This window comes from Talpa occidentalis, unplaced genomic scaffold (assembly GCF_014898055.3).
Source record: "Talpa occidentalis isolate TD23 unplaced genomic scaffold, MPIMG_talOcc4v2.1 talOcc4.17, whole genome shotgun sequence".
NCBI classification, from domain to species: Eukaryota; Metazoa; Chordata; class Mammalia; order Eulipotyphla; family Talpidae; genus Talpa; species Talpa occidentalis.
Genome location: NW_023601754.1, coordinates 11,640,836 through 11,662,764, shown reverse-complemented (window position 1 = coordinate 11,662,764; position 21,929 = coordinate 11,640,836). Strand labels below are relative to the sequence as shown.

At 43.3% G+C, this 21,929-nt stretch overlaps 2 protein-coding genes across 6 annotated transcripts in view; one reads left to right on the top strand and one right to left on the bottom strand.

The window, feature by feature from the left end:
• The window catches only part of AARS1 (alanyl-tRNA synthetase 1), a 54,790-nt gene that overhangs the window by 26,148 nt on the left and 6,713 nt on the right, over positions 1-21,929 (bottom strand). The window contains exon 2 of one of the 3 annotated variants that reach the window (XM_037516122.1): positions 3,867-3,966. The exons of 1 other annotated variant lie outside the window; for it this stretch is intronic. The gene's annotated coding sequence lies outside the window, so the exon portion shown is untranslated. Of the gene's footprint in view, positions 1-3,866; positions 3,986-21,929 lie in introns of those variants that run through there. One more of the 3 variants, XM_037516123.2, reaches the window with a different exon arrangement.
• LOC119249062 (ATP-dependent RNA helicase DDX19B) lies at positions 2,278-20,784 on the top strand. Of its 3 annotated transcripts, none has more exons than XM_037516125.2 (12): positions 2,278-2,392; positions 9,619-9,667; positions 10,767-10,820; positions 12,364-12,499; positions 12,817-12,909; positions 13,957-14,059; positions 14,639-14,753; positions 17,807-17,984; positions 18,351-18,588; positions 19,293-19,455; positions 19,918-20,109; positions 20,476-20,784. In XM_037516125.2, the coding sequence occupies exons 1-12, from the start codon at positions 2,321-2,323 to the stop codon at positions 20,535-20,537; spliced, it is 1,455 nt and encodes a 484-aa protein (XP_037372022.1). In that variant the 5' UTR covers positions 2,278-2,320; the 3' UTR covers positions 20,538-20,784. The 3 variants fall into 3 exon arrangements, with proteins under 3 accessions (XP_037372022.1, XP_037372023.1, XP_054552966.1); XM_037516126.2 differs by lacking the exon at positions 2,278-2,392 and adding an exon at positions 3,367-3,526; XM_054696991.1 differs by lacking the exon at positions 2,278-2,392 and adding an exon at positions 3,785-3,982.

Below are 21,929 nucleotides of genomic sequence, written 5' to 3'. Positions count from 1 at the left end.
CAAACCTGGCTGCTTAACTCCACCCTCAGGTCCCAGCAACTTTCCCTTTGGTGGTGAAGGGATTTGTCTTTTCTAATGTCTTGATGGCTTTGGTTTGGAGTGGGGGTGGAGTCCACAAAGCCTGTATGGAGTTAGCTCAGGACATCCTTTCCCCCTAACACTACCACCATTAAAATGGAAAACCACACTTGTAAAATTGTACTTTCAAAATAAAGTTGGGCCTGCCTGGTGGCGCAAGGGGTTAAGATGCAACCTATGAAGCTGTCCTCAGTCTCTGCAGCACAAGTTCCATCACCAGGCCGGACAGGGAGCAACCCACATGGCCAAGCAGACCTCTCCTGAGTCACCGGCTGTTCCCCTCAGCAGTGTATTTCAGTCAGTCTGCCTGTTCTGTTCCCCATTCTGTCTCTGGTGAATTCTCTCACCCTCCACACCTCTGGCCTGTACCCCTGCTCTTGTATGCATAAATAAATAAATAAAGTAAGTAAGTAAGTCTGCAGCCATACTACCCTGAATGCACCCAATCTCATCTGATCAAAATAAAGTAATATAGGGCCTCCCTGGTGGCCCAGGTGGTTGGGTGCAGCACTGTGAAGCTGTCCACAGTCTCTGCAGTGCCAGTTCCATCCCCGCTGGCCTCGGAGCAACCCACATTGCAAGCAGACCTCTCCTGTCTCACCTGCTGCTCCCCTCAGCAGCGTATTTCATCAGTCTGCATGTTCTGTTCCCTGCTCTGTCTCTGGTGAGTCGTCTCACCCTCCTGGGCATCTAGCCTGTACCCTGGCTCTTGTATAAATAAAATAAATCTTAAAAATAAATAAAGTAATATTGGTAATAGTTTCAAAAACTTTGCTATGTTGCCTGAATTGTCGTTGTTATAGTAGCGACTAGTGAAAGAATTAGAGACAGAATTTTTTTTTTTCATTCATTCAGTGACTGGGGTCTATATACATGAGGAGAAATTGTAATTGAGTCCCAAGAGTCACATTCTTCCAAGCATGAATTTTCTATATGAATTATTGAGATAATGACTGAGATCTGTTTTTCTCTTGTAGATAATGTTAGCTATGTAATGGAAGAAAAGCTATCTTAATGAAATATGCAAGTTGTGTATTTTACAAACTTATTACTCTGGGCTTAGCAAATAGTCCTGTTGGTAAGAGTGCATGCTATAGCATTATTTACAATAGCTAAGCTTTGGAAACAACCCAAATGCCCAAAAATAGATGACTGGATCAAGAAGATGTGGTACATATACACCATGGAATATTACTCAGCATTCAAAAAAGAAAAATACATGCAATTTGCAGCAACATGGATGGAGCTGGAAGGATCATGCTCAGCAAAACAAGCCAGAAAGAAAAAGAAAAATACCGGATGGTCTCACTCATAGCAGGAATCTAGAAAACTTATATATGGGACCAGGAAAATGAATAACTATAAGAAAGTGAAAATCAAAATCAACAAACAACTATGAACCAGAGACACTCTATGGGAGGTGAGGGGCAGGAAGGGGAGGAATTGGGGTCAAAATAAGGGGGTTGTAATTGTATGGGGAATATAAAAATAAAATTTAAATTAAAAAAATGCAAAAAAAAAAGAATGCATGCTATAAACACACGATTTACTCTGTTGCAATAGAACATTGATTAAATCTCACCTTGGGGCTTGAGGAAAATAACAGAGGCTCAAGATAGGACAACTAAAATACTTGGATTCGAAAGAATGTAGCCCTAGATTTTAACTCTCCCATGGCACCTAAGCTACTTTTAATATCAGGTCAAATGAATCTGGCCAGAATAGTTGTTTTCAGACCTAAAGGTGCATAGGAATCATCTGGGATCTTAAAATGCAGAACCTAATTTAGTAAATTTGGAGGGTATAATTTAGTAAATTTGGAATAGACCTTGAGGTGATGTCCGTGCTGCTGGGAATCAAACTTGGGAGTCCCAAGGACCTAAACTTGAGAATGAGCTTCTGCGCCGATTTGTTAAGTGGCAAAGATTTAAAAGTTTGGGGGGTGGGGTGTACATTTCCCATCTACTTATTCACCAATTACATGCCTATCATGCGATAGTCCGGGAGAACCAACATTAAGTAAAGCCGATAGTGCCTTCCACTCACGGCAGTGCCAGTGTAGCCAGGGAGCCAAAATTGACATGACTCGACGCACAAGGACGCCCCTCTGGCGCTCCGCGCAAGCCAGAGGCTGTGCCCTGCCTCCCTCTGATTGGCTGGCAGGCCGGCCTCCAGGTCTTCACCAATGAGGCCCGGGCTGTGAGCGGCCGTTGGCAGAGCTTAACCGCCATGCTGAGGGGCAATGGCCGGGTCTGCTAGGCGCTTTCGAGGCCACGCCCTGGGCTGCTTTCCACTTGTCCTACCCGTGGGTGACGTGAGTATCTCAGGGTAGAAACGAGACCTTCCCCCTCCATACACATAGCCACCTTTCAAGCATTCATCCAGCGGGGACGCGGTAGGAATAATAATAATAGCTAATATTTATGAAGCCGTCACCATAAATAGCTAATATTTATCAAGCCTTCACCATAAACCAGGCCCTGGGCCCAAGGCCTTATTACTGTTCGTCTGGTTGAATCTTCGAGCCCAACCGCAAGGTGGACTTGCCATGATTTCAAAGATGAAGGCTGCTAAGGTCCCATGGAAGTAAATACAGCAGTAAATGCAGTTGTTTTATTCTCCCAGCTCCTCAGCCCCCCTTTAGAAGCCAGGTCCTTTCTTAGTAGGAGGCTCACTTTGTGCAGGTGTAGGAGGAGGAGATAAGAGAGTCTAGACCCGTGATCCTTTTAAAGTAACAAATGCTAAAAGCATTCTTGGGAAGGATAAGCGCCAGATTCAGAACAGCTGTTGTCTCTTGGGATTACTGTGCAGCGACTTCCAATTGAATCCTATTGACTTTCTTAAATTTCGCAGATGTTTGTTATATTATTGGCCTTTATCATTTGTATGAAATACAATTTGAAACCCACTTCAGAAGACAAAGTGTACACACATGGAAAGGGAAATCTTCACCAGCCCAATACGCACTTTGGTGATTGTACTAGCTTTGTGTTTTGATACATTCAATCTATATGGGCGTCTTTTGTGTCACTGTCCAGCGCGGGAATGTGCTTTAGCTCTTTGCTCGGACAACCAGTTGACAGGAGCAGTAACCAAACTACCGCAGGGTCTGCGGTTCTGGACGTTGGATAAGAAAGCCCGAGCTAAAGCAAGGGTGCATGATGAGGGTCCGAAGGCGACCTAAGCAACAATCCGAGGCTAGCGAGGTGCCCAGCCAGGCGCGCACACCGACGTCACTGCGGCGCGCCGCTTCCGGTCCCTAGCGCCGGAACCGATGACTTCCCCCTCTGTGGGGCGGGAGCGGGGCTCGCCGGGGACCCCGAGCACCCACGATCGCGCCGCGCGAGCCGGCGTGTCCCCCAGCACCAGTGCCCCACCCGCGCCCGGGACCATGGCCACCGACTCTTGGGCCCTGGCGGTGGACGAGCAGGAAGCGGCGGCCGAGTCGGTGAGTTGGCTTCAGCCGTAAAAGGGCCAGGGAGCCAGCGTGGGCCGGTGTCAGTTCCCGGTGAAGGATACTGCCCAGGTTGGTGAGGCCCGGGAGAGGGGGCGGGTGGGCACCGAACTTGGACCCAAAGCTGGCTTTGTTTACCCACCCGCCTCCGGATTACGTAAGCGCAGGTGAGTGCTTCTCTGGATACAGAGCCCAGCCTCGTGCTTGTGTTTCCGGAATGAGGATTGATGCATAGATTGCTCTCACTTTCACTCCCCCAGATTGTGATCATCGTTGTAGGTGTCATTCCCCACCTCCGGGTTCTAGCTTCTTGGGCTCAGGGACGAGGACTTACTCTTCTTGGTGCACTTTCCCAGCCTGCTCAGTGTTGCTGAATGACCCATTCAGTAGACTTGACAATCAGGAAATCCGCTCCTGAGACGCTCAACTTTGTTCTAGGCCAGACACACAGTAAGCAAGATAGGTGTTAAACGCTACTATGTAGAATTAATTTCACCTAACCAATCACTCTTTAGTTCTGATAGTGCTTTGAACCTACTTCTGTAAATTCTCCCAGAAAAGAACTTTGTTTTATTTCTTAGAACTGATTAAAAATGTTATACAGTACAGTTTTAAAGTGCAAATAATTTTGTTCCCATCAGGTTTTTTCTTCCCAGAGACGACTACTGTGTCTCTTCAAACTGATTTACAATGTTGACCTCCTGGGTCCCTAAATAGCATGCTACTTCTTGAGTTTTTCCTTTTAGGTATACATTAATTTTTGACTCTTTCCTCCATTCTCCTTTCCTTGCCCTATATGTACACCTTCCCATCCCCCAGCTTTTCATTATATATATGTGTGTGTGTGTATATATTTACATACTCATTTTCATTATATATATTTGATTATATATTGTAATTTTCCTTAGATGACTATTCCTAGGTTCATATAGTATCAAGTCATGAATACCTGTACTTCCCTATGAAACTTTTTCTTAATCCTTGGAATTTATAGTTGCCGATATTCTTTGTACTTATCACCAATTCAACCCCAGGCTCTTTGCTAATTGTCTGTCTTTATCTCAGGGTGTTTAGGTGTGTAAGTTACCTCTCAATTCCATTTCTTCCAAGTCTTTTTTTTTTTAAAGATTTATTTTTATTTATTTATACAAGCACTGGGTACAGTCAGAAGTGCGGGAGGGTGAGAGAATTCACCAGAGCCAGAGCGGGGAACAGAACAGGCAGACTGATGAAATACACTGCTGAGAGGAGCAGCAGGCGGCGGGAGAGGTCTGCGCGCCATGTGGGACCCTTGCCTGGCGGTCGGGGTCGGGGATTGAACCGGCACTGCAGAGGCTGCGGGCAGCTTCGCAGCCCAGCACTCAACCGCTGCGCCACCAGGGGAGGCCGTGTAAGGGTTTTTGAATATAATAAAAATATTCAGGTTGTTGGGTTTTCCCCCACATATGGAGCTATAATTTTTCCCTCTTTTTTTATTTATTTTATATATATACATATCTTATATCATTCTTCCTTTTTGTACAAAGTATGCTTTCTCCTCTCAGGTGTAGTCCCCGTATAATTCCCATCACCAATTCACCCATACACCATCACTATAGTCCCTTGTTCTCTCCACTGCACTATGTGGGTCACCTCCCTGGCTGGGGTCGTTTGCTGCAGTAGCTGCAGATTGTTTCATAGTGCTGACACTTAACCTCTCGCACCACCAGGGAGGCCCCTCTGCTCCTGTTTTGATCTCTCTCCCTCCTCTTCCCCTGTAGAGTTGCCTGTTAATTTTGTTTTTTAATTTATTGTAATTTTTCCCCCTGATCCCTTATTTGGTTCCCCTACATTACACATACGATAGTTTTCTTTTTCTTTCTGGTTTATTTCACTGAGCATAATCCCTTCCAGCTCCAGGCTGCTAGACTTAAGCAGCCTGTTTGGCCACCATTATTGTTACCTGCAGTTCTGCATTCCTATACAAAGGTCAGAACTGCCTGGTCACTCAGTCATAGGAGCCAAACCTTACAAGGTGCCTTTCAGATCAATCAAGAGCAGAAAGCTTGATCACCCTGGGAAGGGTATGCTTCAAGAGGTATGACTGGAAATGCCCAGGGTGCTGAGGACCAGTGTATGGCAAGGGACCCCAGAAGCTGATCAGTGGAATGCCTTGTTGATGGCCAGGGGTCTGGGTTATGGTTTCAATTACAACACCTGGTCGTCAAGCAGATAAGAATTATCTGGTCAGCCGACTCATGTCCCTCTGACACCCTAGATGACAAAAACACATTCTTTAGTTTCACCTATCTTTTTCTCCTTATCCTCCTACTCCACGTAACTCTATGATAAAAAGGCCAGGATTTTGCTTGTTCAGCAGCATCCTGCATTGTGCAGTCTGCTCCATGACTCCCGTTTATCAGTGTGGTATTGTGGATACAACAGTGTTGTTGTGAATGGCATGAGTTTATCGTTTTTGACTGCTCAGTAATATCCAATGTGTATATATACCACATCTTCTTGATCCAGTCACCTCTTTTTTGACATTTGGGTTGTTTCCCTACCTCACCTATTGCAAATAATGGAGCTATAATTTTCTGCACCATTTATTGAAAAGCATCCTTTAACTTTTTTTTTTTTTTTTTTTTTTTTTCTGATATTTTCTGGCTTGGTCTTTTGCCATATTTCCTGGGAGATTTTCCCAGCTACCTTCTAACATTTCGTTTTTTATTTCTACAATTTTTTAATTTCAAGAATAACTCCCCTTCCCCTTTTCCTTTTTTTTTTTTTTTTTTTTTTTTTTTTACAAACAACATCCAGTGCTGCTTTCATGGCTGTAATATCCTCTTATTATTTTAAGGTTATTGATAGTGACTTTTTTTCCCCCTCTACATAGGCTCTCTTTCCTGTAAGGTACTTTTATCTATTTCAGTGTCTATTTTTTCATGATGAAAATTTGTCAGATTTAATTGTCTACTAATACTTAAGAGTGGATGACTAAGAAATTAAATGGCAGCTGTAAACATGTGAGTGGGGCTTGTCAATTCTGACTTTAACCCCCTAACTCTTCAATGTCCTGAGAAGTTTCCTTCTGGACTAGGCAGATTTTGCAGAGGCATTCTCAGATTTCCTGCCTGGAGGTTGGAAGTCTGAGTCAGTGTTCAGGGACCTGAGTGGGAGACCTCCAGAAGGGCAGAGGTCTTAGCACTTAATGCTTCCATTTCATCATGGCACCCTCCCTCTACTGTGGCCCTTAGTTTATCTATCTTGGTATTTCTCATGCCTAGCCTAGCAGGCACTGTTAATTGACTTGTAATCTAGTAAATAAGCTGTAGTCTGTTTTTCCATTACTTGGCTCTGTCAGAAAGAAATTTTTACATATATACACTGTCTATATATAACTATTTAGAAATTGCACATTGTATGGTCTCACTCATAGCAGGAATCTAGAAAACTTAAATAAGGGACCAGGAAAATGAATATAAGAAAGTGAAAATCAAAATCAACAAAAAACTATGAACCAGAGACACTTTTTGGGGGGTGGGGGGCGGGAGGGGAAGGATTGGGGTCAGAATGGGGCGTTTGCAATTGTATGGGGGAATATAAAAATAAAATTTAATATTTAAAAAAAAAAAAAGAAATTGCACATTGTATTATTTTACAAAATATGTGCATCATATAACATACACAAAAGTTAATAATGACTGAGAGAAAGATGAAATAATGTTTTCCTGTGCTGACTTCATATTTTCTTTAATCTCTTAAGGTACAATATAAACTGGGGGTGGGGAGAGAAACCCTATCATATCTTAGCCATTGTAGGTGTAAATATGTATTTCAAATAGGTTTTTTAAAATTTATTTATGCATACAAGAGCTGGGGTGCAGGCCAGAGGTGTGGGGGTGGTGGTAGAGGGGTTGGTGAGAGGATTCACCAGAGACAGAGTAGGGGCGCAGAACAGGCAGATTGACTGAAATACACTGCTGAGGGGAACAGTGGGCGAGACAGGAGAGGTCTGCTGCGCCAGGTAGGTTAGCTCCCTGGCCAGAGATCAAACTCATGCTGCAGTGGCTTCCAATAGCTTCATAGGCTGAGGCTTAGCCCCTTGTGCCACAAGGGAGGCCCCTCAAGTAGTTTTGAATATTTTGGCTGACTTCTGGTCAGGTTAGATTTGATTGTCATTCTCTTAACCTACTAATTTGTATAAAAGTTTTGTTAAGAGGGCCTCCCTGGTGGCGCAGCTTTTGAACGCTGGGTTGTGAAGCTGCCTGAGGCCTCTGCTGCGCTGGTTCAATCCCCGGCTGCTCCCCGGCCACCAGAGGAGGGTCCCACATGGCGCGCAGACCTCTCCTGCCGCCCGCTGCTCCCCTCAGCAGTGTACTTCGGTCCTTCTGCCTGCTCTGCTCCCCGCTCTGGCTCTGGTGAATTCTCTCACCCTCCCGCGCTTCTGACTGTACCCAGAGCTTGTATGCATAAATAAATAAAATAAATCTAAAAAAAAAATAAATTAGTATTTTCTTCAAGATTAGCATTATCTGTGGGAGACACTACTGTGTAGAGGTTAAGACCTCAAGACTGTAGCCAGACAGACTTGGGTTTGTATTCTGGGTTCATCACTTACTGGTTATGTGACCTTGGGCAAACTGCTTAGCTTTTCTGTGTCTCCGTCTCCACATCTGTAAAATGAGGATAACCATAGGACCTACCTCATTGAGTTATGATATGCCTGATATAGGAGCTATGTAAGTGGTAGCTATTATTATTATTATTATTATCTAAAACACAGATTTTTTTCAGCAATCTTAAATTACCTGGCAATATTATAGGGATAGTTAGTTGAACATGGATAAGATTTGTGAATCTGCTTAACCATGCATCAGTAAAGAACTGATCCCAGTATCTATACCAAACAATTGATCCCAGTATCTAACTGAATAAAGACACCTCTTACACCTCTACCTGGGGGAATTTCCACTCAAGATCCCCACGGGCACTGCATGACATGTTACTGTGATGGGTACAGTGCAAGCTTTAGTGTATTTTAAAATATTCATTAAGCTTCATTTCTTAATTTCTTTCATCATTCCCAGTGGCTCCTCTTAATTCCATCAGAAATTTCTTTTCAATTTAGAGGAAGACAAAGAGATTAGAAAACTGATGAATAAGATTTTAAATCTAATTTGCCATTTTGCCAAAGACAATTCCTATTCAGTATAGTTTACCACTAAATCGTCTTTATTTCTCAAGAATCCTTTCTTAAGTAGTTAGTGTTTTGTTTTGTTTTGAAGATTTATTTATTTGGGGCCTCCCTGGTGGCACAAGGGGTCAAGCATAGCACTGTGAAGCTATCCGCAGCCTCTGCAGCAGGAGTTCGATCCCTGGCCGGCCTGCCAGGGAGCTATCCACATGGTGCAGCAGACCTCTCCTGTCTCACCCACTGCTCCCCTCAGCAGTGTACTTCAATCAATCTGCCTGTTCTTTTCCCTGCTCTGTCTCTGGTGAATCCTCTCATCATCCCACACCTCTGGCCTACACCCCAGCTCTTGTATGCATAAGTAAATAAAAAATAAAAACAAAATATCAGACATCAGCTCCAGGCGAGCTGAGTTCAAGGCTGCATGTTTGAAGGCTGTGGTCCTGTGGCTCACCCAAGTCCTGCAACAGAACTGATTCCCTACATACAGATGCTCTTCATTGCAGTCCTCTCACCTTCATCTTCTATCTGAAGTAATCACTGCATTTTCCAATGTCTCTTTAAATTTCCTCTTGTTTGGAATATGAGAGGATGACAGCTTAAGTGGTGTTCTACTGAGAGTCTTTGTAATCAGGGCATTAAGCAAACTCACAAATTACAATTCTCTCCAGAGCTGTGTAATTGGTTTTTTCCTATTGCTCTTTATGGGAAATTTTTCTTATTCTCAAACATTTACTAAACAAACGAGTCTAGCAGACCCACCTAATGAATAAGTTCTATTGAATATACCTAATGAATAGGTCTTGAGAGTGGCATATTTCTCTCCAGATTCAATGGGGAGCCTCTGTTGATTCACAGTCTTTTAAGTGATTTTCCTGACACTCTGCCCCTCCTCCCCATATTCTCCATTTAGTTGAGCAACTTGCATCTTAAGGAAGAGAAAATCAAACCAGATGCCAATGGTGAGTAACTAAATGCTAATATGAAAGCAAATGTGATTTCCTTTAGTATTTCTGTTTTAACCTAATAATTGTCAGAGAAAAAACCACATATATCAGATAGGGGGCTGGCAGATGCTAGCTGTCATTTGACCTGGGAATCAATGAGCTGGATTGTTTTGTTTTATATTGTCCTTAATATAAGCATGAGGATACCTAATTGGCTTATAAATTCTTCAACTTATTATTAACCATGAGGACATACTGCCAAAGATTTTTTACTTTTTCGAATACCACTCATTTGAGATAGACAAATGAACAACCTGAGAGCTAATCTAATTATTCTGAAACCATGTCTGCCAAAAGCTAAGGTTTTCATTAAATTTTTGTTGATGTGTTTGTTATTATAGGGGGCATGCTAAGCAAAATAAATCAGAGAAAGACAAATTTGGGATGGTGTTACTTATATGTAGAATATGGGACTATGACACCAGGACTCTGGGTGCATTGGTGTTAGGTGTGGCATGGTAACATAAATCTGAAGGTTATGATCTAACACCTCTAAATCATTTACAGTGTTGTAAATCAATGTTAAATTAATCAAAAACATTTTAAAGGAAATTACTGTAGGGAGAAATTGTAACATTTACCTCACTTTGAATTCACAAATCTTTTTCTGGATATTTTTACATTGCTACAGTATTTGTACATTTCTAATAACAATTCATATACATGGAATCTCAGTGTCACTGTGTTCATGCATGATGAAATACAATTTGCATAGATATTCCTCTGTTGAACATAAACATGATTTCTAGTCATTGACTGCTATAATCATCTTTCTATAACATTGCAGAAATATTCATCCTGTGACAAAAATTAGCATTCCTTTTTTGAGGAACAATGAGAGGATTTTAAATAGGAAATGATTGAAATATAAGCAATAGTGTTTCATATCTTTATTTAGGAAGACTTAAATGCTTTTTATCTGTGGCTTGTTCACCTCATTTAGTTTTTTTTGCTCCCCAGACCTTTACATTTCTAGTGTCTCATAGAATTTGAATTGTCTCAGTTTGGGTATGGGATATGATTTTGAATGACGGCCACTTTGTGTCTGATAAAGGTGCTGTTGTCAAGAGCAATGCTAATGCAGAGAAGACAGATGAAGAAGAGAAAGGTAACCCAACCTTAGAGCTTTATACACAAGGGTCTACATTCAGAGAAAAGGGATTGTTAAAGCCTTCATTTTTACCCCCAACTTTAATGGGAGTCACAGTGGTTTAATAACAGGTCAATAGAATCATTGGTGAAGGAATTCTAATGATTCACATTTCAGAGAAATTTTACTTAAAACAACTGATGAGGGCCTCCCTGGTGGCTTAGGGGTTAAGTCTCAGTGCTGTCACCACTAGAGCCAGAGTTTGATCCCCAGCACAGGAGCTAACCCACGTATGTTGCAGCAGACCTCTCGTCTCACCCACTGTCCCCTTCGAAGTGTATCTCAGTAAATAAACCTGTTCTGCTCCCTACCCTGTCTCTGGTGAATTCTCTCCCCTACCCCCCTATCCCCCACCTGAAACTCTAGCCTACAACCCAGTTCTTCTTTGTGAAAAAAAAAAAAATAACAAAAAACACAAACTGATGAACTTCAGGAGCAACATGAAATATATTCCCTGAATGGTTATTTTGTATGGGGCGTTATGAAAGAAATTTTACATTGTATTCTCTTTGTCTAAAAAAATTAAACTTAGTATTTTAACATGGATAAAAAGATACAAACAGCTTATACAATATCAAGCTACGGGGGCCTCCCTGGTGGTGCATGGGGTTAAGCACAGCACTATGAAGCAATATGCAGACTCTGCAGCATGAGTTCGATCCCTGGCCGGCCAGAGAGCAACCCACATGGCGCAGCAGACCTCTCCTGTCTCGCACTGCTCAATCTGCCTGTTCTATTCCCACTCTGTCTTTGGTGAATCCTCTCAACCTCCCCAACCCCCACACCTCTGGCCTGTACCCCAGCTCCTGTATACATAAATAAATAAATCTTGAAAAAACAAAACAGTATCAAGATACAGGCTTTGTTACTTTCTGTTGCTTTCATTGTAATTTGTTAAGCTAAAATAACATTAAGTATTAAATATTAACATACTGAGTGCAATTTGGGGAGTAAAAATTTGGGTCTAGGTAAGAGGAACAGATAACCTCAGGAAAAGAGACCTCATACCATAGAATTCTGGATTAGAATATGACTATCATTACCTTTTTTTTTTTTTTTTAAAGATTTATTTATTTATTTATACAAGAACCGAGGTACATGCCAGATGCGTGGGAGGGTGAGAGGATTCACCAGAGACAGAGCGGGGAACAGAACAGGCAGACTGACAAAATACACTGCTGAGGAGATGAGGCAGGAGAGGTCTGCCACGCCATGTGGGACACTCACCGGACAGCTGGGATCGAACCAGCGCTGCAGAGGCTGAGGACAGCTTCACAGCACTGCGCTCAACCGCCTGCACCACCAGGGGAGGCCCTCATTACCATTCTTTTTAATAAAACAAACTACCTTAGTATTTCTAAATCAAAACTTTAATATGCCTTGAATTAGATGACCCAGTACAAATGCATGTTACTGATTAAAATACCAGTAGCAATTAAATTCAGATGTGCTCAAGGTGTATTCCATAGACTTTTAAACATTGCTTTTTTTTTCCTGCCAGAGGACAGAGCCGCCCAGTCCTTACTCAACAAGCTGATCAGAAGCAACCTTGTCGATAACACAAACCAAGTGGAAGTCCTGCAGCGGGACCCAAACTCCCCCCTCTACTCAGTGAAGTCCTTTGAGGAGCTTCGGCTGTGAGTGTTAAATTATTTTCTGCTCTCCCTTTTGTGTTTAATGGTCCTGTTGTATATAATTTTTTCATCATAGCAGTGCATTTTTTACTTAACACAAGTTTAGTAAAAGAATTTAGCTGTTTTGGACTGTTCAGTAAAATCTCTAGGTCATTATAAAAATGATTTTTTTAAATAAATGGTTTTTATAAATGGTGTAGCACAATTCAAATATTAAATTTATTAATTCTGTAACAGCAATAAAAAAGAGAAAAAAGCTTTTAAATAATTGGCTCTTTCCTCAACCAAAGAAACTGTGACTTCATCTGCTGTTTTTCTAGGAAACCACAGCTTCTCCAGGGAGTCTATGCCATGGGCTTCAACCGTCCATCCAAGATACAAGAGAATGCCTTGCCTTTGATGCTTGCTGAGCCGTATGTGTCCTGACATAACCCTACCCCATTTTTATTTTTCTATTTCTTTAACTTTTATTATTAAAAAAACTACACTAATAATACATGCTCATTTTATAAGTCAGACAATAATGAAAAATAAACAAATCTCATTAAATCTCCCTTCATCACACTATTCATATTTGGATACAGACTTACATCTGTATACTTTTTCAAAAAAAAAATGGAACCATAGAGAATGTTTAAATGCTTTTTTAAAACTTAATTGTATGATCATCTATGTTGAGTAAATATATATTTATTGCTCATATACACTATTTCACGATATGGATATATAAAACTTATCATGTTAAATATGTAGGCAAAAAATGAATAGATTTTTGGTCTATGAGACCAGAATAGTACGGTCACTAAAGTTATTTTATGGTGTAGTGCTTCTCACTTTCATAGGCACATGAGTCTCACCGGAATTCATTAAAATGCAGTCTGATTGCAGTAGGGCTGAGCTGGGAACTGAGGTTCACCTTAATTTTTTTTTTTAAGATTTATTTATTTATGCACACAAGAACTGGGGTACAGGCCAGAGATGCAGGGTGGGGGGGTGAGAAGATTCACCAGAGACAGAGTGGGGAGCAGAACAGGCAGGTTGACTGAAATACACTGCTGAGGGGAACTGTGGGCGAGGCAAGAGAGGTCTGCTGTGCCATGTGGGTCAGCTCCCTGGCCGGGGATCAAACTCATGCTGCAGTGACTGGTGCTAACTTGATAGTACTAAGACTTTGACCCCTCAGCATCAGGGAACAAAATCAGTAGAATCTTGTAGGGCAGTAGAAGGATTTTAACTTTTATTTTGAATGAAGTAGGGAGTGCTTAGAAGATTTTTGAGCAGACAAGTGACACAGGATCATTGACTGCTCTGTATTTGTGATGCTAGCATTTGTAATTGCTACAGACTCCGAGTCTTCCTGTAAGTTATATTAGAATTCTCATTCTTTAACTAAACTTTACTATATTTTTATTAAGTGGAAGGATACTTGAGATTTAAGTTCAGTTTGTTTTCTTGTGCAGCCCACAGAACCTGATAGCCCAGTCTCAGTCTGGTACTGGCAAAACAGCAGCCTTTGTGTTGGCCATGCTCAGTCAAGTAGAACCTGCAAACAGATACCCCCAGGTAAGAGCTTGGTGAATATGGGTTCTCTGTTAACATGTAACTAGAAGGGAAAATCCCATTTTCTAAGTGGAATAATAAATCCATTTAATGAATTAAAAGCCAAGGTATTACTTTTTACCTAAACTATAACCCCATACATTGAATACAAATGACACAGCTGATCTCCCATTAGGCAACAAAAATCTCATTCCCCTTTCCATAGTTTGCCAGTTAAGGTTTGGTTCTTTTATGTGCAGAAAGAACCTCCATCTACAAATAAGAATCTAATGGATGGATTTGAGAGTTCTAAGAACTTTGAGTAAGTGAAAAGGAAGCTAATCTCTAATTGGAATTTCAGATTGTTGCTGATATGTGGGTCTGGAACTCCAGTGGCTGCTTTCAAGTGTCTTTTCCCAGCCAGAGTTCTGACCCCCTAAGAATTGCAACTTACGATGTTGGAATTTAAGGAATCAAATAGTGTGACTTTTAATATACATTCTTCCTCAGCCTCGCCTGGAGGAATAACTAAGTCCTAATAGTATTTCCTCATCACAGAAGACCCACTGTCTTGAACTTCCCTTCTGCACTCTTTCTGTACAGTGTTTGTGCCTCTCCCCAACCTATGAGCTCGCCCTTCAGACAGGAAAAGTGATTGAGCAGATGGGCAAATTTTACCCTGAATTGAAGCTGGCTTATGCTGTTCGAGGCAATAAATGTGAGTATGAATAGGAATCCCAATACATTAAACTACTTTTTATTTTGAAAATTTTCGAAACACATGTAGTAAATACAGTGAACACGTTTCCTCCACCTTGATTTACAAACTTAATCTTTCCTCACACTTCGTTTATATGTGTTTGTAAATATATTTTTTCTTTTTATTAAATAATTAAAAGTAAACCACTATTAATGAAATCCCTTGCCTTTGTTCTGACTCTTCATCCTCTTCTTCTATGGTAACCTTGGTTCTACTGTCAAAGTCCACTAGTTTATTATTTTATTTGTTCATTTGCTGCTCCTTTATACTTCACCTACAGGCGAATTTCTCTGATAGTCACAAACCAATGGCTTTTCTCCTCATTTATTTTCCTTAGTATAATCCTCCTGTTTTCCTTCCATTTTGCTGCAAATTGCAAAATTTTATCTTCCATTACAGCTCAGTAGTATTCCATTGTGTGTGTACTTTTTTGGTGATCATTTGAAATGGTGATCATTTGAAAGTAAATTGCAGGCATTATGGCTTTTTGTTCCTAAATACTTTAGTGTGCATCTCCTAATAATTTTCAGCATTACTCACAATATCCTTATCAAAACCAAGAATTAACAGAGTTTCTAAAACTTATATATCTACTCCATTGTCATTTTCCTCCAGTTGTCCCAAAAAGGTTTCTTTGTGAGGGCCTCCCTGGTGGGGCAAGGGGTTAAGTCTCAGCACAATGAAGCTATCAGCAGTCAGTGCAGCACGAGTTTGATCCCCAGCCAGTGAGGGAGCTACCCACATGGTGCAGCAGACCTCTCCTGTCTTGCCCGCTGGTCCCCTCAGCAGTGTATTTCAGTCAGTCTGCCTGTTCTGCTCCCCATTCTGTCTCTGGTGAATCCTCTCACCCCCTGTAACTATGGCCTGTACCCCAGTTCTTTAAATAAATCAATCTTAAAAAAAAAATTTCTTTGTGAGCATCATTTTCAAACCAAGATTGAATCAGTTTTTATGCATTGCTTTTGATTATTACATCTCTTTAAAGTTCTTTTGATGTAAAATAGTCTCCTTTCTTTCCCTCATTACATTAGACTTTTTGAACACACCACACGAATAGTTTATAAGATGTGGCACAGTTTCAAATTGTTTAACTGCCTAGTTTTTTTTAACATCATCAGAACACCTAGAATGTTCATGGCAATTAATTCAGGGGACTTTTATTCTTTTTTCTCTATTCATATTTTCTACTTTTATAATGAGCTAACAGTATCTGAGTAATTTTAAAAATTGTTGCAAATTTGGTGAACTCGTTTAACACAAACCTATGACTTTGAGACATGCAGAAATCTACTCTGCATACAATGTCCTAAAGCCAACTTAAAGTCAATTATGAAGACAAAAGTAAATATGATAGGGCCTCCCTGGTGGCATAGCGGTTGAGCGCTGGGTTGCAAAGCTGCCCGCAGCCTCTGCAGTGCCAGTTCGATCCCCTGCTGCTCCCCTGCCACCGGGTGAGGGTCACATGGCGTGCAGACCTCCCCTGCCGCCCACTGCTCCCTTCAGCAGTGTACTTCGTCAATCTGCCTGCTCTGCTCTCCCCTCTGACTCTGGTGAATTCTCTCACCCTCCCGTGCCTCTGACTGTACCCAGTGCTTATATAAATAAATAAATAAATATATCTTTTAAAAAAAAAAAGTAAATATGATAATAAAACTTTGTAGAAGGTGCTCATACGGTACTTAGCATTTGCTATTTGGATTTGAATTAGAATGACAGAGGACGGGCCTCCCCAGTGGCGTAGTGGGTTGAACGCCACGCTATGAAGCTGTCTACAGCCTCTACAGAGCGGGTTCGATTCCTGGCCGGCCAGGGAGAAACCCACATGGTATAGCAGACCTCTCCTGCCTCATCCGCTGCTCCCCTCAGCAGTATCTTCGGTCATCTGCCTGTTCTGCTCCCCGCTCTGTCTCTGGTGAATTCTCTCACCCTCCTGTGCCTCTGACTATACTCCAGTTCTTGTATAAATAAAGCTTTTTTTAAAAAAAAAGCATACCTTGAAGATTAAAAAAAAAAAAAGAGGATTCTGAATAATTTATTTAAATGGTTTGTTTAACTGAAGTAAGTAGCTTTTGTTAAATTTCAAATTAACTTAAGTATTCATATTTAGAATTCTGGTTATGACTAGGGAAAGCCTGTATGTGTCTGGTCAAAGTTGTAATTAAAGGATTGAAAATGGGGGGGCCTCCCTGATGGCGCAAGGGGTTAAGACGCAACCTATGAAGCCACCAGCAGCCACTGCAGCACAAGTTCAATCCCTGGCCAGGAAGCAGGCCACATGGCGCAGGCCTCTCCTGACTCACCCACTGCTCCCCTCAGCTGTGTATTTCAGTCAATCTGCCTGTTCTGTTTCCCATTCTTTCTCTGGTGAATCCTCTCACCCTCTTGCACATCTGGCCGTACCCCAGTTCCTGTATGCATAAATAAATCTTAAAAAAAAAGGGGGATTGAAAATGGAATCAATAAGTACCATCAAATTAAAAATGAGGAGCCAAGTGCTTCTCACTTACAGACTGCAGGGCCAGCCATGCACCATGGCTGACCATGCCCGATCTGGGGAAGGACTTTATCTATGAGAGGCAGATTGTGTTTCTTTTAGAAAACCTGGCCTTTCATAATGGAATCTACTTACTGACCTGGGAAAGAGGGATGAAAGGAATTGATCTGTTTGATGTAAATGCTGAAATAGCAGAGGGGCTCAGTGCACTGAAGAGTGAACTTTGAAAAAGTTTGTTTTTGAGGAAATCTGGGACTGGGTGAATGATGTTGACAAAACAAACTGATCCTTGACAGAGAATTTGATAATTATAAATGACAAAGAATGACACTGTAGGTGTTATCTTCTCATTTTTGTATCTGTTTTTCAGACTTGGTCTTTGTCCATTAAATTGTTTTCCTAACTCTTCCTTAAAATATTCATTGAAAACAACTGCATTATAATATATCACCTTTAGAATTTCTCAGAGAATTGGCTTTGCTATGTAATACCCACAGAAAACATCTTGTCTCCACAGTGGAAAGAGGTCAGAAGATCAGTGAGCAGATTGTCATTGGCACCCCTGGGACCGTCCTGGACTGGTGCTCCAAGCTCAAGTTCATTGACCCCAAGAAGATCAAGGTGTTTGTTCTGGATGAGGCTGACGTGATGATAGCTACCCAGGGACACCAAGATCAGAGCATCCGCATCCAGAGGTGGGAACTCTTGAGCCAGAAAGGACTTCTCAGCCTCCTGATGCCATGTAAAACCTTGTTCCCTGTGTCTCTTCCCACTACATCCAACCCATCTCCTTGCTCCGGCTGGTGCATTCCTCCTGAACCTTCAGAGGCATCTGCTTGGTGGGCTGGCTTGAGGAAGGAGACAGGGAATCCAATACCACCCTCCCCTGTGCCCCGGTGTCTGCTCCTCCCCAGGCCCTGCAGTGTTCCTCCTCCACTTTGCCACCTCCTTGGGGATGCCTGCCATCCACTCCTTAAGGGGTGGGGGAAGGGGGACCTGTGGCTCTTCACCTTCCATTGAAAACTGAGGGTCATGCCTGATAACCTGGGCTTCCCTTGCAGGATGTTGCCCCGGAACTGCCAGATGCTGCTTTTCTCTGCCACCTTTGAAGATTCTGTGTGGAAATTTGCCCAGAAAGTGGTCCCAGAACCAAACATCATCAAACTGAAGCGCGAGGAGGAGACGCTGGACACCATCAAGCAGTACTACGTCCTGTGCAATAACAGAGATGAGAAGTTCCAGGCCTTGTGTAACCTCTATGGGGCCATCACCATCGCTCAAGCCATGATCTTCTGCCACGTGAGTAGAGCAGCTGCTGAGGCCTGTGGGGACGGAGACCCCCCTGGGGAGTGCTGGCCCCACCCCTGCCTCTCAGCCAGTCCCACCACAAACACAGTACTGAGCAGGACCAGGTGGCACAAAGGAAATGGTGAATCACCTCCACTTACCCCAGGCATATGCTCCCCAGCTATGTTATCAGGGCGGACCATGAAGAACCCAACCTCCTTTGACCCCATTACTTAGACACACTAGGAGAAACTTCAGATAGCAGCCAGTGAAAAGTGGCTAAAATTCTGTTTGAGAAATTATAGGCCTAACCTGCTGACTGAACTCAGCGGGGCTTGCTTTCTTTTTCTTTTTTTGAAGATATATTTATTTATGCATACAAGAACTAGGGTACAGGGCAGAGGTGTGTGGATAAGAGAACTCACAAGAGACAGAGTGGGGAAGAGAACAGGTGGATTGACTGAAATACACTACTGAGGGGAGCAGCGGGTGAGACAGGAGAGGTCTGTTGCGCCATTTGGGTGACCTCCCTGGCTGGGGATCGAACTCAGTGCTGCAGTGGCTGAGGATAACTTGATAGCGCTGTCCTTAACCCCTGTGCCACCAGGGAGGCCCCGCTTTCATGTTTCTAATGGCGACAAGCCGCTTTTGTGCAGGTGTCTTCATTTTTTGTTTCTTACAGGTGTCTTCATCTAAAACAATTCTTTTCACTCCAGACCCGCAAAACAGCTAGTTGGTTGGCAGCAGAGCTCTCAAAAGAAGGCCACCAGGTGGCTCTGCTGAGCGGTGAAATGATGGTGGAGCAGAGGGCTGCGGTGATCGAGCGCTTCCGAGAGGGCAAAGAGAAGGTTCTGGTGACCACCAACGTGTGTGCCCGAGGTGAGCAAAGAGTGTGTCCTGGCCTGCTGGGCTGGGGTAGCAGGAGCAGTCCTCCTGCACCAGGACTCAGGTGCTTTGGGGAGATGGGGTGGGGAGGTAGGGAGCCGCTTCTTCTCCAGGACAGATTGGATCCCTCAGCAGGCGGTAACTTTCCCCGAGGCCAGGACTCTTGACCTGCTAGAAGGAAACCTCTTGGCTCCTGATAGGTTTGGAATGGCACTGGGTCTTCCTAGGACATCTGGTGAGGTTTCAGCTGCCTCTCCAGATGGCTGTATCTAGCACAGGCTCTCTCCCTAATTTTGTTAGCATTTGCCAAAGTTCTGCTTTGTTCCTCTGGGTTCTGCTAGTCAACTTGTCCCCAGATCTGGCCAGTCTCAGGCTCAAAGCAGGTGTGGTGGTCTGGCAGTGGCGGCTGTGACTTTGTTTGCCGTGCTCAGTCCTCAGCAACTCTCCTCCATGCAGGTATCGACGTGGAGCAGGTGTCTGTCGTCATCAACTTTGACCTCCCCGTGGACAAGGATGGGAACCCGGATAACGAGACCTACCTGCACCGCATCGGGCGCACTGGCCGCTTTGGCAAGAGGGGCCTGGCCGTGAACATGGTGGACAGCAAGCACAGCATGAACATTCTCAACAGAATCCAGGAGCATTTCAGTGAGTCCCTTTCCGCACAGGGGTTGTCTAGTTGTGTGGGCAGAAGGGGGGTTTTCTTTTCCTGAGGGAGCCTTTGTCCTTGCTCACGCTCCCCTCCCCGCTATGAGAGGAAAGGCCTCCCAGAGCACACCTAGAGAGTTCAGGGCCAGGGCTGGAAAGACAGCTCCCCTGGGCCAGCTGCTCTGAGGGGCCAGGAGCTCTGACTGTTGCTGGCAGGAGCCCCAGGTCAGGCTTTGCAGCCTTGGGGTAAATGCAGACGGGCTGGGGTCACAGACCAGCGTGTCCTCTCTGCCTGCTCTGCTGCCCCTCCTCTAGGCGGCTTCTCCTCCATAAGCCTGTGCTGATCTCTCATCTTTTTTTCCTCAGATAAGAAAATAGAAAGATTGGACACAGATGACTTGGACGAGATTGAGAAAATAGCCAACTGAGAATCCCCACCGGTCACCGGTTCCCGCCCGTGACGCCCCCTGCACGGGACACTAGTGCTTTCATGGCGCAGGCCTGGACAGTCACCACAAAGATGAAGGCACAAGTAGAGAGAAACTACCTACCTCACTTCAAATTACGTTTGGACTTGACAAAAATTGTGCAAATGATGGGGGAAGGTAGAAAAAAAATGTTTACACAACTTTGAAGATTAGGCGTGAATACACAGAAATTTACCTTTTGGAAATTCCGTCTTTTTTTTGGGCAGCATTTTCCCCATCTGTATGCTAATCTAAATGCTTTGGCTAATAATTTGCTCAGGATCCTTGGTGGCAGCCCGTCTCTTGCCAAAAGTGTTTGGGTCCACCTCCTGCCCTGTGGACGTGGGAACAGATAGAAAGGGAGGCCCTATAAATGTTGGGTGATCCTCCCGTCATGGTTGGAGGATAGGCCAGAGGCCTGTGAGCTGCTTTAATTTGGGACAGAATGGCTAGGCTGCGTGTTTTCAGTCCTCTGTCCTGATGTCCACAGCAGGAAGGGATGAGCCAAGCATGGACCAGAATGCCAATCTGGAACTTTTGGTGTCTACAGGTTTGTGTTGTCAGACCGTGACCTGTTCTCAGCAGTGTGAGGTTCCCTTGTTTGTGTTTGAGCAAGTCCTGTGGAGAAGCCATCACAGAAAATTAGTGGTGGCCCCCGTTTGCCACAAAACTGGGTCTGACAAGCACTTGCTATACTTTTTCAACCTCCCTAGTATTTTCCTGACCCCTTAGGAGTCCCAAACAAATTAAAGATGAGCTAAGGTTTGGATCTTAGTGAAAACTATGTTTCAAGTCTATGGCCAGCCTCAGGCAGCTCCAGAAGTAATCAGCAGTGGTCAAAAATCCTTATTTTGTCTCCAGATCCCAGAAGGCAAGTTTTGATAGAGCTGGGGAGTGACTTTCAGATATTTGGCACCTTGATTGTAAAGGGATTCTGAACATCTGTGTTCACGGTGCATGGAGTCCAAACAGGTGCAACTAAGAGACTAGGTGGACTGCAGCTATTCATCCATCTGTGGCAAAAGTTACTGCCAAAGCCTTTGCTACATCCTAACTCGCCATCTTGGTGCAGAATAGTCAGAGCAAATAATAACGGACACTTCCTCATGCCTACCCAAGGTCATTGGTACCCACAGCATGACCAAGCAAAGATATAAAACTGAATTGCAAGAGCCAAAAGAAGTCCTCCTCAGTTCTTTGGCATTGCTCCAGAATGGCCACTTTTTCTAGGACCAAGCCTGGAAGAGGCATTTCCTGGGATGAGGACTGTTCCCAATTCCAGACCTTTCTTATAGGCATTTCTGTATTTTAGGGCCAACTCTTCTGTTACCGTGACTGCAGTGAGACCAACAG